At 50.5% G+C, this 15,921-nt stretch overlaps 3 protein-coding genes across 3 annotated transcripts, besides 2 other annotated features; all 3 read right to left on the reverse strand.

Annotated features, from left to right (window-relative positions):
- Positions 1-2,265: 2,265 nt before the first annotated feature.
- On the reverse strand, positions 2,266-4,259 carry fmpF (phenol 2-monooxygenase fsqG; the record flags this gene model as incomplete). The annotated part of the gene is made up of 4 exons (XM_001263977.1): positions 2,266-3,449; positions 3,518-3,787; positions 3,843-4,123; positions 4,204-4,259. The coding sequence occupies 4 exons, from the start codon at positions 4,257-4,259 to the stop codon at positions 2,266-2,268; spliced, it is 1,791 nt and encodes a 596-aa protein (XP_001263978.1).
- A 696-nt stretch (positions 4,260-4,955) lies between these two features.
- On the reverse strand, positions 4,956-10,072 carry fmpE (nonribosomal peptide synthetase-like enzyme fsqF; the record flags this gene model as incomplete). Its single annotated transcript, XM_001263978.1, has 2 exons — positions 4,956-5,926; positions 6,004-10,072. The coding sequence occupies 2 exons, from the start codon at positions 10,070-10,072 to the stop codon at positions 4,956-4,958; spliced, it is 5,040 nt and encodes a 1,679-aa protein (XP_001263979.1).
- A 766-nt stretch (positions 10,073-10,838) lies between these two features.
- Positions 10,839-10,892: a microsatellite.
- A 217-nt stretch (positions 10,893-11,109) lies between these two features.
- Positions 11,110-11,153: a microsatellite.
- Positions 11,154-11,490: 337 nt separating this feature from the next.
- On the reverse strand, positions 11,491-15,564 carry fmpD (ABC-type transporter fsqE; the record flags this gene model as incomplete). Its single annotated transcript, XM_001263979.1, has 5 exons — positions 11,491-11,839; positions 11,901-13,244; positions 13,307-14,153; positions 14,204-15,305; positions 15,370-15,564. The coding sequence occupies 5 exons, from the start codon at positions 15,562-15,564 to the stop codon at positions 11,491-11,493; spliced, it is 3,837 nt and encodes a 1,278-aa protein (XP_001263980.1).
- Between the last annotated feature and the right edge of the window lie 357 nt (positions 15,565-15,921).

A 15,921-nucleotide genomic window follows, 5' to 3' on the forward strand; every position in this document is an offset into this window, starting at 1 on the left:
CTCGGAGCTATCGGAGAAAATGAAGGCAAATATCTCTCAGGGATTTATGCAATCAGACTCGAAATATGGGGCTGCACCCAACTGCAACAGTGGTCATCGTCGTCCCACTCATACAATCTGCCAACAATAGGATCTTCAATATCATCCGCGCCTTCCGCTTTGAAAAGACTTCCAGAGGGTTCGTTGTTAAAGCTCCTGATGGCTCGAGGCATTGATTCCGCACCCGCAGACAGTAAATCTTTCACCCTGAAGGATACTTTTCCTTTATGCATGGGTTGCATCGAGTTGTACATGTGTGAGCAATAACCAGAATATTATAAGAAGCAGGTTTCTCAGAATTAGCCGTGCTGAGATAGATGTTAGAGCGCTTATGAAGAGCTCGCTGCAGTGATGTGTAAAATGCAAAATTTAGAGCACAAAACTCAAACAGGTAGTCAAGGTCGTCCAGATTCGGAGTTCGCCTTGTCCGTGTAATTTTCTCCATCCAACCATAAGATCATTCGTCCAAGGAGGCGTCCTGTAGATATTGACGCGTATAGTCTCCCCACTTGTGGAATACGCTCACGGACCCTAGAGCAGTTTCTCTGCTAACGGAGGTAGTTGTAGACTTTTCCCATCGGCCTTAGTAATCTTGATGGTCTCCAAATCGACACCATGTAACAGGCGTACCTAAAGTGGGCCAAGTGTATATCTGTTAGCTCAAATACGTGCTCTCTTCCACGATATTAGAAAAGGAGCGTGTCCATAGCGACGATCCAAGCCTCTAAAAGTAAATCGTCCTACTTACATTAACAGCGTGTTCCCCATGTCTAAACTTCGGATTTAGCGATTTGTTGTATACATTGGCACCGCAAGACCCGCAAAAGAAGATCTGTATAGTATGCGAACCGAACCGATATTCCTATGAAAAATAGCCATTAAGTTAGCAATTGTTTCATCGGCAGCTCAATACAGCCAACTGTGAGTATTCAATGGGGGACAGGTAGCTGTTTTAGTGGACGCATACCTTAAGCGAACTCTCCCCTTGATAAATCTCAAGATTATCCACGAACGCGAGCAGGCTGCCTGCAATGTGACAATAGCTACCTAGGGTCTTCCTTAGTATAACAGTCAAGCCTTTTTGTATTACGCAGAAGCGCGCATACAATCATGCAGAGGTGATAGGCCAATGCACATACAGTTACAAGATACCACTTTCAATTGTGATAACAGAGATGGTAGTTTCACAGAGAAACACACCGCCTTGCAATGGCAACTTCCCTCATAAGAAGTTTGAGTTGGTAGGTCGATAGACTCCTTGTGCTTGGCATTCTTGGATTGAGCCATCTTTAGACTGCAAGATGTGCACCATGAAGGCCTCCTCCTTGTCGTGACGAAGATTGCGCTGAAGTAAGTCCTAGAGGGTTTAGGGGTATTTAACTGAGTTCAACACTTGTGAGACGCCAGAAAATATTGTGTGGTTGAGTAGAGTATGTTCAACGGCATATCATATTGAGTGATGGTTGAAACCCCATACTGATTGGAACAGTGGGGCCAGGCTGGTTGAGTCTGGTTGCATCACAGGTTGGGACTCAATCAGATTCAGCTGAATGTGCGCAGCCGGCTCAGTGATATTTCAAAGATTAATAATCTGATACTAGATAACTAATCAAAAAGAAAAAAAGAAATAATGATGAGTTATCATCCCGGAGCAGATATTCACCCATGATGATTCATTAAGATGTTGAATTAACATGGCCCATATTGGCAACAACTGAACTCAATCATGTGCCAAAGTAGATTAACTTGCTTATATTACCCCCTACCGTCCAACATCAGCAAAACAATACCTCGGCAGTACTTTATATATGTCAAGGTGTCAACCAATCCCCGATAATAGCGAATCTATGGTAATCGCTAGTAAACGGGATGTTTCGGGATGAAAGAAGGTCTGATTTCTGGCAATCTAGCTATCTAGCTATCTAACTAACTATTTATAATCGACAAAATGAAAACTCTGTAAAATCTTCCCAATTCGGCGAGTTGAACCCATGGTAGAATCCAGCAATCTGATTGGCCCAGCCAGAATTCAGTTCAATATTGATATCTGATCATCTCCAAATTCAATTAAGCAGGCATCGCGAAGCTAAATCTAACATTTTGCAATCTAGTAGTAATGCCATAGATATTAAATAAACTTTTGATACTTCCTATTTACCGGCGACTCCAACCTCTGGTGTGTATTTCTTTTGAAGATGACTGTTTCTGTTCCTTCTGAGTACAATCTTACAAGTTCGCCCATCTCTCCGGCACAGTTCTCCGTCCTGGCTTGAGTCCATCGAAGAAGTCGATCAATTCGTGTGTTTCTTCGAAAGAGGCAATGAGACTGATATATCCATCCGGTCTCAACAGAACCAAAGCGCCATCCTCCTTGCTGATTCCACAGCGCTCATACACATGCCCGTGACCCTTATGGTAGCTCTCATCGTCGGCATACACAGTCCAGTAATTCCACCCATCTTCGTCGCTCCACGGCCGGAAGGCTGGATGAAGATCCATCAATTCGACATCAGCGCGCCTGCTCCCATGGATTGTGATTATCTCCAGACCAGAACTTTGCGGAAGGTGTGAGGTGAGCCAATCTCCCAGGAGACTGAAGCGGCCGAAAGCAATTTCTTGGGAAATGTCGCCTGGGAAAACAAGCAGGCGGAAACGGCCGTCACTGGTGAATCGGTGATATGCTTGGATAGGCACCGCGTCGGATTGATTGACCATCTGAAAATCAGGCAGACGTTTTCCCGGTGCCAGGTTCGTGGCTCGAGGATGAGACGGCGTGTGAAATTGCTTTGTTTTCACGATGAGCGACGGCGGATACTGGATATGAATCCCCGTAGTGAATCTCTGCCCTGCCAGATACGCCTCAAGGAACTCATGGTGGGTGATATCCCTTCGGGTAAAGGACTGCAGGTACTTCCGGTCGAAGTCAATGAGCGCCTGCGCGATGGGCCGACGCTCGGTCTGGTATGTTGAGAGCAGGGCCTGGCTCGCCTTTTGCTCCAGACAATACCGCAGCTTCCAGCCGATGTTGTATCCGTCTTGAATGCTGGTGTTCATCCCCTGACCTGCCTTGGGAGAATGGGTGTGAACTGCATCTCCGGCCAAGAAGATCCGGTCATGACGGGCGAATTCATCGGCCACTCGCTGCCCGACGCAGTACGCCGACCACCATGGGATCCGTGCAGCATCCAGGGTGTAAGGTGCCAGGATTGCTCGGGCGGCCTGGAGGAGATTCTCTGCCGTGATGCTCTTGGCATCGATGGATGTGTGCCGATTTCCCCCGTCCATGCTGATGTATAAGCGGACAAGTTTGTCCTCTCGTGGGACTCCCATGACGGTCCCCACGCTGGAATGGACTACAAACACTTTGCGAATATCTGGAAAGTCAGTCTTCGGCACCAGATTCATCACCCCTAGCCAGACCCAGACCCTCATCAGTGATCGAACCTCAACGGCGTCGGTGGAACGATCCATCACTCACCCCAGGTGGAGTCGGTCAAATCTCCTGAGAATCCGATATTGAGATACTTGCGCAGCCAGCTGTGCGCACCGTCCGCTCCAACCACATATTTCGCTCGTATCACCTCTTGGACGAGGGTCTCCCTGTTCTGTACCGTGATGGTGAGAGGATATGCCTCGGGCTCGTCTTTCGTCAAGGGGGCGATTTCCAAGCTGACGGGCTGGGTGTTCCAATTGACTTCGACGGTTTTGTGTCTGTAGAGGTTTTCCACCATGACGCGCTCGATTTGTCCTGGAAAAGGGAGTCAGCCGGTGGTCTAGCTGCGTCCAAGAATCACGGTTCATGCCTTGATCCAGGGTTACCTCTCGCGCCTTACCCAGCTCCTCCACCTTATCCGGGATGGTCATGGTCCGTGTAATCACTCCATCCTTGCCCGGGTTCCACAGCACGATCTCTTCGCAGGGCTGGCAATCGTTGAGTACTCTGTCGCCAATACCGAAGGAATCCAACACTTCGAGCGAGATGCTTTTCAGACCGTCCGCTCGACCGGTCTCGAGCGGTGCCGGCTTCCAGTCGATTAACCGCACGCGACGGTTGCTGCCGTTGAAGGAGTTCGCCGTGGTAAGCCTTTTGCGCATCTGTTAGCCTACTCATCCTCACCCAGCAGTCCTGAGAAAGAGTAAAATAGGGTAGACCGCAACACAGACCCTGCTGGCCCGGCACCAATGATCAAGACATCGACATGATCGCTTGCGTTGGCCATGGTCACGTGGGCTGGAAAGCAGATTCGCTAGATGCCGTGAAGTTCTGTGGTTCGAGAAATTAGTGTACCATGGGTTCGATAGCGACATTCTTCTTACTATAAGCGGCTTCTCCTGCTGGTGGTAATTGACCAATACGGACGCTTCGTGGCGCATTCGGACCGACTGTCAGCGCTGACCGAGCCGACTCCGAATAGTCGGCCTGGGTAGTTTGCAGCGCAGTCGTTGGCTCTCGTAAAGGGCACGAAACAACCGATGGTAGCGTAAAAGGTATTGACCTTACGGTAGTGGTGGTAGTGCAATAAACAGGTGGTATGAAACATCGGGACTTACATATATGGAAGATGTACGGTTGGACACCGCTTCACAATTACTAGTTTGGGAATTATTCGTATCTTGCATACCAATGACAAAGAAATGAAGGTCTGGTACTTCTTATCTAGTAGCCTACGGGATACCTTCATATATATGCTATCGGAACGGATCCCCCTGAAGCTATCCAAATTGTACGATATCAAGGGGAGAGGATTTATACAGAAGGTCAAACAATCTACCCAATGGGTCAGCGGTAAATCATATCAATATGTACTCTTATTAGGTGCACAGAATTACAGGAAGTTTTTTTTTACAATTCGCTTCGACATTCGGCATACGCGAGGTAATGGTATATTGGAGAGCATGTATATTCCATCTGATTACTATATGCCAGCTTTCAAAGTCTCCAGAACTGAGTCAAGCTCCGTGCAAAACTCTTGCACTTCCGCAACAGTGTTGTAATGCACAAAACTAACCCGGATGAGACCATCAGCGCCCAGTCCCAGCACATCATGCGTTGGTCTTGGAGCCCAGCAATTTCCAGACACAACGCGGAATCGCCCCCTCTGATTGACCTTGTTGGCCACCACCGTAGACGAGTGTCCGATCACCTCAAATGTGATCACCGGCACGCGCTTTTCTGGGTCCGATGACTTCTCGCCGAAGATGCGAAACACCCGAGGCCGGCGTCGGAGATACGCCAAGAAAACATCCTGGAGCACCGTCTCCTGGGCAATGATGTTTTCCCAGCCCACCCTTTTCAGGTATCGGGTAATCGGCACCAGGGCTTCCTCAAGCTCGAAGGAATTGGCACCGAGACGCAAACGCCAGTCCAGGCCCGGCATCTCGCTGAGGAAGAAGTGGCTGATGCCCGCAAGAGCGCGCTTCTGAGCGCTACGCCGGCCGTACAGTTGTGCGACATGGGGTCCAAAGACCTTGTACCAGCTGAAGCAGTAGAAGTCCACATCCAGGGCCTTGACGTCAATGGGTCGGTGCGGGGCCCATGCCACTCCATCCACAACGATGACCGCCCCGGGAATCCTATGAACCAGGTCCGCCACTTGGCGGATGGGATGGATGGTACCCACAACGTTGGAGACGTGGTTGCAGGCTACCAGCCGGGTCTTCGGCGTCAACAGTGGCCTCAAGGTGTCGAGTGACAGAACCGGATCGTCGCCGGGTGGCGGGGCCCACCATTTGATGGCGATGCCCAAATCCTTAGCGAGGGCAAGCCACGCCGCCGCACTGGCTTCGTGACACAGAATGGAAACGATGATCTCACAATCCGAATTGAGCAAAGGCTTTAGTGCCTGGCCGAGGGAGCGAAGCAGGAAGGTAGTAGATTGGCCGAAGGCTATCAGAATTAGTTGATTGGCACCTCTAACTGGGAAAACGACCTTCGTCTGTGACATGATCTACGGAAGTACTCACCTATTTCATCAGGGTCGGCATTCATGAATGCTGCGAGCTCGGCGAATCTATCTTGAAGTCGTTGCGTTTTTGCGGCACTCGCCGGATCATCACGACCCAGCTCATAAGGGAATGAGGTCATGTATCGGTATGTGCTCTCAGCAGCCTCCCGATGCAACACAGTTCCTGCAGCATTGTTGAAAGGTACGATGCCGTGGTGCAAGGCCGGAAACTGCTCTCTCAAGCTTTGAACATCAATGACATCCGTCACGGGCGTAGTACTCGCTACCGATGTGATTGGAGTCAGCACCGAGTCGGCCCCGATTAGAAACCTCGAGTTGACCAGATGTGCAATGTTTGCTTCCAGTGCCGCTTGAACTCCAGTAGTCGGGTCCAAAGGTCCCTGAAACACCCCAATTGGTTCATCATCGGCCTCAAGCAGGTAGAGCAGCGGAAACAGTACATGTTTTTCTTTCTTTGTGGCAACTGATTGTTGGAGGCGTGCGAGCCATTCTCGCCGACAGAGGGGTTGAAGTTCAAATCCGAATTTCTCCTGGAGAAGGCTCCATAGAGTTTTGAATCTCAGGCCATCCAGTACCTTTGTGACGGGTTTAGAGTCTTCCTCAAACACGCTGTGCAGAATCACTTGCGCTACTCGGGTGATGTCAGAGATAAAGAGCCAGCTGTCTGCTTCGTCGCCGTTGTAGAAACCAAGTTCAACAGACGCAGCGATCAGTCTCCAGATAAAGTCGGATTGATTTGCAAGGCCTCGCTCAGAGTCGCCGATGATGAACCCCGGTTTGACGATTCGTACATGCCGAGCCTTGGAGCCTTTTTGATTGGCGAATCTACGGACAATCTGTTCAGAAACGGCCTTTGATCGTGCATAGCCGGATCCTTTCAGCGACTTTGTCGCATTTTTCTCGTCCTCGCTGTCGTCGAAGCTAAGCTGCTGCCCTCCCGATACAAAAACAAAGCTATGCAGGGGTTCTTCGCGATTATGTACTGCTTTCAGCAGCTCGACCGTTGGAGAGACATTGGTTTTCTTCAATGTCTCATAATCCTGACTGTAATGCACCTTAGCGCCGTTGTGGATGATCGCGTCAATACTCGGAGATGCTTTGCCCTGCAGCATTTGCCATTGAGGGTGACTTAACCCAAGCTGTGGTTGTGTTAGATCACCGTGCCAAACGTGGAGTCTGGTACGATACGCATCCTGCCACCAGCCCGCCGAGATTGCCTTCTGCACGAGACGTTCTCGAGCATGGCTCTCGGACGATCCCCGGACCAAGGCATAGACGTGCGTGTTTGGTCGAGCCAACAATTGTCGTAGGATCTCAATGCCAAGGAAGCCAGAAGCTCCTGTAAGAAAGACTCGGCTGCCATTTATTTCCAGAGAATGCTGGTTGGGGGCCGGCACATTGGATCTTAGTGGAATGCGGGTTGTATCCTGCGTATTCAGCGGCTGCCCCTGACCTATTCCGAGGCCGTGACTCGTGTTCGCATCAATCAAGGAAGCAATTGATCGTACGGTGGCCCTCGAGCTGAGAATATCAGCCATTGGGACTTGGAATCCAAACTGTTCGGTAAGAAACATCGATAGGGACATGATCTGGATCGAGTCAATGCCGCCCTCCTGCAGGTTGAAATCGTGGTCTTCGTACTCTCGGCGACGAGCCACGTTGTCGCTCGCGACGATCTTGGCGTACTCGCGAGCAATCGTCCTAGCCGTCGATTCATGAGCCAGCAATTCGTTGTTCAGAGTATGCGGCTTTGGCAATGCCTCTGAAGGTCGGCTCTGCATGTCGGAGATCCACTGGGCGACGCGACCCCGGTCAAGTTTCATGGAGCTGTTGTGTGGCAGTTCATGGACCACCAGCAATTCATTTGGAATCATGAATTCTGGTAATCGTGAAGACAAGAAGCTTCTCATATGAGTGATCGTGATGTTCTGATCATATCGTAAGGAGAGCTGTTTGCCGTAACTGTTGCCGCCGCTGGACTTTCCGGCTTGCACCACAGCTACTAGCCTGTCTTTGAAGAAACCCGTTTTGATAAGGACAACGACGCATGATTCTACACCGGGGAGCCGGCTCAAGTGGTGCTCAATCTCTCCGAGTTCGATGCGCTGACCGTGATACTTGACTTGATCGTCAGCGCGACCAACGAATTCTAGCCGACCATCCAGGGTGTCGACACTGTATCGGAGCAGATCACCCGTCCGATAAAATCGCCGCACAGGAGTCATCAAGTCGAGTGCCCAAGGAGGGCTCTCAATCACAGCTGCTTCAGTCTTGCCGGAGTCATTGATGTATTCTCGAAGCAAGCTGGGCCCTCCGACGACGAGCTCACCTACGGCTCCAAGTGGGACCAGTTGGTTCGGGTTACTGGGATCAACGAGGACGCAGATTGAATTATCGAGCGCATAGCCCAGAATTTCTGGCCGTTCGGCCAAACGCCCAGCGACACAAGGCCCGGTCTCTGCTGGCCCGTAACCCTGATGAAGTGAGATGCCATCAATTGCTTCCCATTTTCGGGTCACCTCCTCTTTGAGTGCTTCTCCGCCGAATATTAGAGTCTTGAGGGTTGGGAATCCAGTAGGTTCCAGGAGGTTTGCCAGCGACGGAGTAATAAGAGCCAGTGACACGTCATATTCGGCACAAAACTTGGGAAGGTTGAATCTGCGATCTTCTTCACTCGGAATGCAAACGCAGCCGTTGAACGCCAGCGTAGTGAAGATATCCGTCATGAAGATGTCCCATGTGGAGGCAGCGAACTGTAAGGTTCTCGCACCATGGTACTGGAAAGCTCTGCCCTCAGCCACCATTCGGGTAGCGACCGCGCCGTGCTGGATGACGATTCCCTTGGGCTTGCCGGTTGACCCCGACGTGAAGATGACCACAGCAGGGTCCTCGGGGTGCACTTGAGGCAACGAGGTGTGTAGTCCGGTATCATTCACCGCGTAGTGCACGGTATCCGCCGAGATGGGTACAACGGTATCGACAAAACCTGCAAAGATCGAAGCTTGAGCAGTGGACGCTACAATCACCGTTGTACCTGTCTCTTGAATAATTTCCCGGGCCCGAGACTGAGGTTGCGAAGGATCAATCGAGGCGACCACTCCCCCAGCCCTGAGAATTCCGATGATTGCGACAACCATCCATACGCTTTTTTCAAACGAAAATGGGACGTATTGACCCTTGCGTACACCTCGATGCAGGAGCTGCCTCGCAACGCTGTTGGAAAGCTGATCTAGTTCAGCGTAGGTGAGAGATCCATCCCACCCCTGCACAGCAGGCGCGTGAGGAGTAGCTCGCGCCGAGTCGAGGAAGAGGTGGTGCAAACACTTTCTTTCCTCAAACAGCGGTGCGGTAATAAATGAGCCGATGGCTCGCTGATCCGCTTTGCTGATCGGACGCTTGTAAAGTAGAGGATCTGCAGTCCTGACTCTGGTATTGATTTCCAATAGTGTCGTCCACAAGGCAGATGCAAACTTGGTAGGCACCGACGACTGCTGAGTGTAAAGACGGAGATCTCCTGCACCTTCTTCCGACCAGTGAAGAACATAGCTGAAATCATTGTTGGGGTGATATACCGCGGTGAAGTCAAGGGCAGTATTGACTCTACTGCCATGTTGTGGAGGATCATATGCCACATACTGTAACTGAGGCCCGCTGCTTTGGGCAAAAGCTGTCGGGGTCGTGGACCACTGTGAGACCACAACCTGTGTGGAGGCTCGCCTCCTTGAGTACCCCGAAGGGTCGGATTTACCGATAATTGCAAAGGCGACCGTATCAGACACCGCATATTGGTGTAGCAGTATCGCCCAGGTCTGAATGAGCACATTCTGCTCTTCGATGGTCGATCTCGGCGCATCAAGTGATGCGTAAGGGAGGGATTTTGCCAGTCCGGTGCGGGAGTTGGCCGTTTTGGATCTTGGGGTCAAGACGGGCAGATGTGTCGATGGAACGTCGATGCTGGACTCGTCGGCAACTTGCGAAGGTTGGCGCACAGTTCCGTTAATCTTCGAGAAAGCATTCTCGACATCGTCGTCCAGTTCCTCATGGTGATGAAGGTTTTGTAACAACATCGTTTAAAGAAAGACGAAAAGGGGTAGCAACCACGGTGTTACAGGTGCTGTGTATGGCCCTACGGATTCGTGGGACCTGTAGGTGCGCGGAGTCCATTTCATATGCACCTTCAGCTGTGTTCCGACCTATCAAGGAGGGCCAGAGCTCGTTGTTCGGCATGCAGCCCTGATATCGGCGTTCGGGGCGACTATTCGGCCAACCCACTCCGAGAGCGACTTGGCCACTTTTCGGAAGAGTCGTCTGTTCAAAGGTAATCGCCGATGGCAAGCGCAAGTCGTCCCGCCCTCGCCTATAGGCAGCTTCTCTGTCGATTGATTGCTTATACTGCTAGCTTAGGATGGTTGAGAAAACCGTATGGTAGGTGAGATACGGTGTCGCTAGGTTGTAACAGATATTTTATGACTGGAGTCTTTTGCACCTTGGAGCTAAGGCATCAAAACTGCCACCCTAAAGTTGCATGCACTACATGGATATATAAATACTATAGTATTAATATTAAATCATGATCTAGGATGGATATCAAATCCATAGTATTTGATATTGAATCATTGCCTAGTATTAATATTAGATCATCCTATAGTAGGGATATCGAATCCATACTAAATCCATAGTATTCACTATTCAATATTCAATCATGATATGGTGGTGATAGCAAATCCATAGTATTGATATTAAGTGATTGTCAAGTAGGGATATCGAGTCCATGCTGAATCCATATATTCAATATTGAATCATGATCTAGTAGGGACTGTAGCGATATCAAATGATTTAAATCATTATATAGTAGGGATTTGAATCACTATATAGGAGGGATTCAAATGACCATATATATTATAGTAGGGATTTGAATCATCATATAGGAGGAATAGTAAATCCTTATATACTAAGGTGTATGCCTTATATAGGCAGAATATATATAGAGAGAGAAGTTCAAAGGAACCCACCTGATAACACTGCACATTTAAAATATATATATACCTATGTGAAGATTTGAATCCCTACTATACAGCGATTCAAATCATTCAATATCCCTAGTTCCCTATTATATGATGATTCAATCCCTACTATATGGTGATTCAATGTCAAATATTATGGATTCAGTATGGATTCGATATCCCTACTAGATCATGATTTGATATTGAATACTATGGATTTAATGTAGATTTGATGATTTAGTATCTATGGTAGTAGTATCAATAGGTAATACATGCGGTGAACAGAAAAAAACTTCAAAGTCAACATTGTAGCTACAGTCCGCTGTAGTACCTGCACCACCATCACCACCAGCAGCAGTAAAAGCTCCTACAATCTCTACCCTTTCGCAGAGGTTATCTTACTCGAGCACCGCTATGGACATCTGCGAGATCAAAAATGAAGTGAGGAATGATACAGTGGCTATCCACGCTTGTCTTGTCAATCAGTGCAGACTCTGCATAGCAACCATTTCCCAGTACTTCCCCCGCTTCCCCATAAGCTGTTCGTGGGTTCCAATCTCCAATAACTTGCCATCCTGCAACACGCAAATCACATCCGCATTCTTGACGGTACTCAGGCGATGCGCCACCATGATCGTGGTCCGATCCTTTCTGATGGCATCCATGGCTTCTTGGACAATGGCCTCCGACTGGCTGTCCAGTGCCGACGTGGCCTCGTCAAGCAGCAGGATCTTCGGTTTTCGAAGAAAAGCCCGCGCAATGGCGATGCGTTGCTTCTGGCCTCCACTCAGCATGCTGCCCCCCGTGCCGACCAAGGTCGATAGTCCATCCCTTTTGATGCGATGAGTTCATGTGGAAAGAGATTCCTTCAAGCATTTTGGGGATTACTTACGGAAGGGACTGCACAAATTCAAGAATATTCGCTTGTTTACAAGCCTCCAGAATCTCGTGATCGGGAACCTCCTGCCCTGCCAGACCAACGGCGATATTATCTCTGATTGTGCCGGAGAAAATAATAGTTTCCTGGCTCACGAGCGAGATATCGAGACGGTACTCGTCCACATCCCGCAGTTTGATATCTTGCCCGTCGATGAGAATCCGGCCCTGGTCTGGATCGTAGAAGCGCTCGAGGAGTGAAACACATGTACTCTTTCCACTTCCACTTTGGCCGACCAGGGCCAGCGTTTGACCGGGCTCCACTGTGATGTGGAGATCGTCCAGGGCACGTCTCGTTGGTCGGGATGGGTAGGTGAATGAGACATGCTCGAATTCCACGCGACAAGCGCTAAAACTCTGCTGGATTTGATTCTTCTCTGTGCCTTCCTGGGCGGGCGGTGGCCTTGTCGGGACCACTTTATTGATTGTGGGCTTGAGGTCCATAATATCCTGAATCTCTCGGCTTGCATGCATGGCCTTACTTGCATCAGGGGCATACGTGAAAATAGACCCGGCGATTTGCGAGCCGGAGATCAGACTGACAAAGCAGATATAAACCTGGAACGTGGAGTACTCGTGGCTTGCGATTAGCGTGCCACCATACCAAAAGGCAAGGGCCGCGCAAAGATACACAATCGACGCAGATGCGGCATACAGGGCGGAGGCCAACAAAATGGAGCGAAGAGATTTCGCGGCTTGTTTTGCCAAAATACCTTCATAGTGGGCCAGAGCATGCTCCTCGAGCCCCAGCGACGCAACGGTTCGCACCGTACGAACCAGCTCTCCTGCGTATGCTGCCGATTCTATTCCACTCTGCCGGACCTTGCTGTCGAATGTTGATAGAACTTGCAAGCGCAGCCAGCCACAAGCCACCACGATCGGAATGGTTGCAGTGCAGACAAGAGCCAGCTTCCACCCGATGGCCAAAGCGAGTATAATGCCTGCAATGATCGTCGAGATGAAAGTCAGAATCCCGCCCAGGACGGGTCCCCCCATACCTGCAAGATCGTTGGTGCTCTTTGAAAGCACGCTGGAAAGCGCGCTGGGTGAGTGGCCCGGCACGTCGAAAAAAGCCATATCCTGCACCAAGATAGAGCGAAAGCACACCTCGCGAACTCGCCGGGCGAGTTTTTGGGTTGCGTACGATAAAGCAATCTCGACGCCCATCCAAAAGAGAAAGGTGGTACCGGTCAGCATGACATAAAGTCCAGACCAGAAATCGACTTCGGATCGGAGTTGTGAATACTGTGGAGGGGCGAAGCCGATCGCTGTCAGGATCTTCGCAAAGAATACCGATTGCCTGCGGGGAGCAACAAGGTTGGTCTCAGTGACAGTAAAGGGGAAGTGTAAACAGAAACTCACACTGGTATGGTTAAGCCCGCAAGTATTGCATTTGCGAGGCCAAAGAGCAGAACCTTCCAATCTCTCTTGCTGAGACGTGCAATGAATGCGATGGTTTGCAGTGCACTCAGTTTATGTGATTCCCTCTTTGTTCCTTCCTCTTGAGCGGCCGAAGATAGGGCAACCTCTTCCGTTCGTATGTCTTTCTCATCGACATATTCAGTATTGCCACCATAGGGGGAATCCTCATCATCATCAATGGACAAGCGTGTGCCGTCCGGGGTCTCGTGGTCATTAGTATCTCCAATCTGCTGCTTTTGTACCAAGGCCGCATAAGCCCCGTTTTGCGCAATGAGCGCATGGTGTGTACCCTCTTCCACAACCTTTCCGTGGTCAAGCACGATAATGTGGTCCGCGTTCTGAATCGTCGAGAGCCGGTGAGCAACTATGATGGTCGTCCGATGCTCGGCTGCCGCATCCAAAGCTTTCTGGACCATTGCCTCGGACTTGGAATCGAGAGCAGAGGTTGCCTCATCGAGAAGAAGAATTTTAGGATCTCTGATTAGGGCACGGGCTATGGCCACCCGCTGTCTCTGCCCTCCGGAAAGCTGAAGGCCCTTTTCTCCCACGTGGGTGTGGTAGCCGTCTGGCAAAGCGCTGATGAAGTCGTGGGCGTTGGCCTTTTTGGATGCTTGAAGAACCCTTTCATGCTTTTCGGACTCCGACAACTGACTGACAATGTCAGAACACCCGTAGAGAATATTTTCCAAGATTGTGGCGTTAAAAAGAACCGGCATTTGGTCCACGAGGGAGATCTGGCGTCGCAGCCAGCGAAGGTTGAGAGACTGAATATCACGTCCATCCAGCACTGGCTGAAGTGAGCAAAAGGTGGCTGCGACGGCACCGGGGACCACTTACAGACTGTTCCACTGGTCGGCTCGTAAAATCGTTCCACCAGTCCCAGGATACTGCTTTTTCCACTCCCTGACGAGCCTACAATGGCTGTCTTCTTCATTGCAGCACACCTCAGAGACACATCATTGAGGATATCAACGTCATCACGGGAGGGATAGATGAGGCCGACGCGGTCCAAGACAATGTCACCCACTACGGTCGAAGGCTCTTCGCCTTCCTTGATCAGTGGATCTTGCGGAGACCGCCTCGCGATCGACTTCAGAATTTCCCCCGTGATTGCAATCCCGGAGAGCAAGGCCTGTGCGGAAGGGGCAATTCTAATAATGGCAAAGGACCCGATCGTTACGGCCAATGTCGTCGCGCTCACTTCAGCAACGGACATCTGGCCTCGGGTCAGATAGATCGAGCCGGCCCAGAAAGCAAGAGCGTAGATCAGATTCGGCATGGCATTCATCCAAGCAATCATCCCTGCTACCATGTTTTCTGCCTTTCGGTCTGCCTTGGCGGCTTGCTCCAACACGGACAAATAACGCTGGGAGAGGAGGGTTTGGATGCCGAACGCGGTGACATGTTTGATCGCGGCGATGGCCTCCTCGGTAATCCCGGCAGCCTGAGTATACAGTTCCATCGCCCGCTTGTGATGTCTCACCATATACGCCCCACCCAAAGTCTCCGTCACGATCATGATGACAAAGAAAGGGCTGATGATCAACGCCGTCTTCCAATACATGATGAAGGCCACGACGAACGCAGCGCAGAATGTTGCGATAGCAGTCAGCATCACCGCCAGCTTGCTCGTGACCGCTTCCTGGACGGTTCCCATATCCGACATGATGCGACTCGTTATCTCGCCGGGGCCCAGAAGATCAAAGAACGCCATATTCTGGCGCAAGATGGCGGCGAGGTATGTAATCCGTAGGGCCCGGGCAATGCGTTCTCCTGTGTAATAGAAGCCCACCGTCGCGACGTAGGTGAAGACAAAAAGACCGATGCTGAGATAGACATAGTATAGACTAAATGTGGCGGTTTTGGAGCGCAGTTCGGAAGCCGGAACGGTTCCTGCGGCGAACCCATTGTAAACGCTGACGAGAAGACCGTAGATAACCTGCCGCATGAATTCAGTTACTGCATGAGGCCGCAAATTATGGAACCCTCCAACATGAACTGACCGGAACCAGAGGATTCAAGGCGCCCGCGAGGACAGCACATATCGAGCTAACAGACAAGACAATTCTATCCGAAACCGTCGCGTACGCAAAGACATTCTTGCGTTGTTTTGCCTCTCCACCAAGGCCGTTCAGCTGGCGGTCAAGGATCGCTCGCTGGCGCTCGTCCAGGCGGGCATCGTCCTTCTGTGAGACCATTTGTGGCGGCGTCGTACTCACTCGGCAAGAATATTTGGATCGACGATGAGCCCCGGCATGAATGCAGATATAAGCGAGAGGCGGGGGAGTCTAGGGACGAAATAGGATGGGTTGAGACAAAGAAAGGACCAGGATATTGGTGTGATTTCGCTTGCAGGGGTCTTTTGCAGGGGTTACCATTAGTGCCGGGGTATAATCCGGACCGAATACCATTTGATGCATCGGAGCCCCGACGGTGTCGACTATTATTCGTTCGCGTGCATTCGACGTGGTGGCATGACAGGACCGGCCGTGGCAAGGCTCTTCAGGAATTCCTTTTTTCTTTTCTTTTCTCTTTGGCCCTTTTTCTGTTTCTCT

This window comes from Aspergillus fischeri, genomic scaffold (genome assembly GCF_000149645.3).
Source record: "Aspergillus fischeri NRRL 181 1099437636249 genomic scaffold, whole genome shotgun sequence".
Classification (NCBI taxonomy): domain Eukaryota; kingdom Fungi; phylum Ascomycota; class Eurotiomycetes; order Eurotiales; family Aspergillaceae; genus Aspergillus; species Aspergillus fischeri.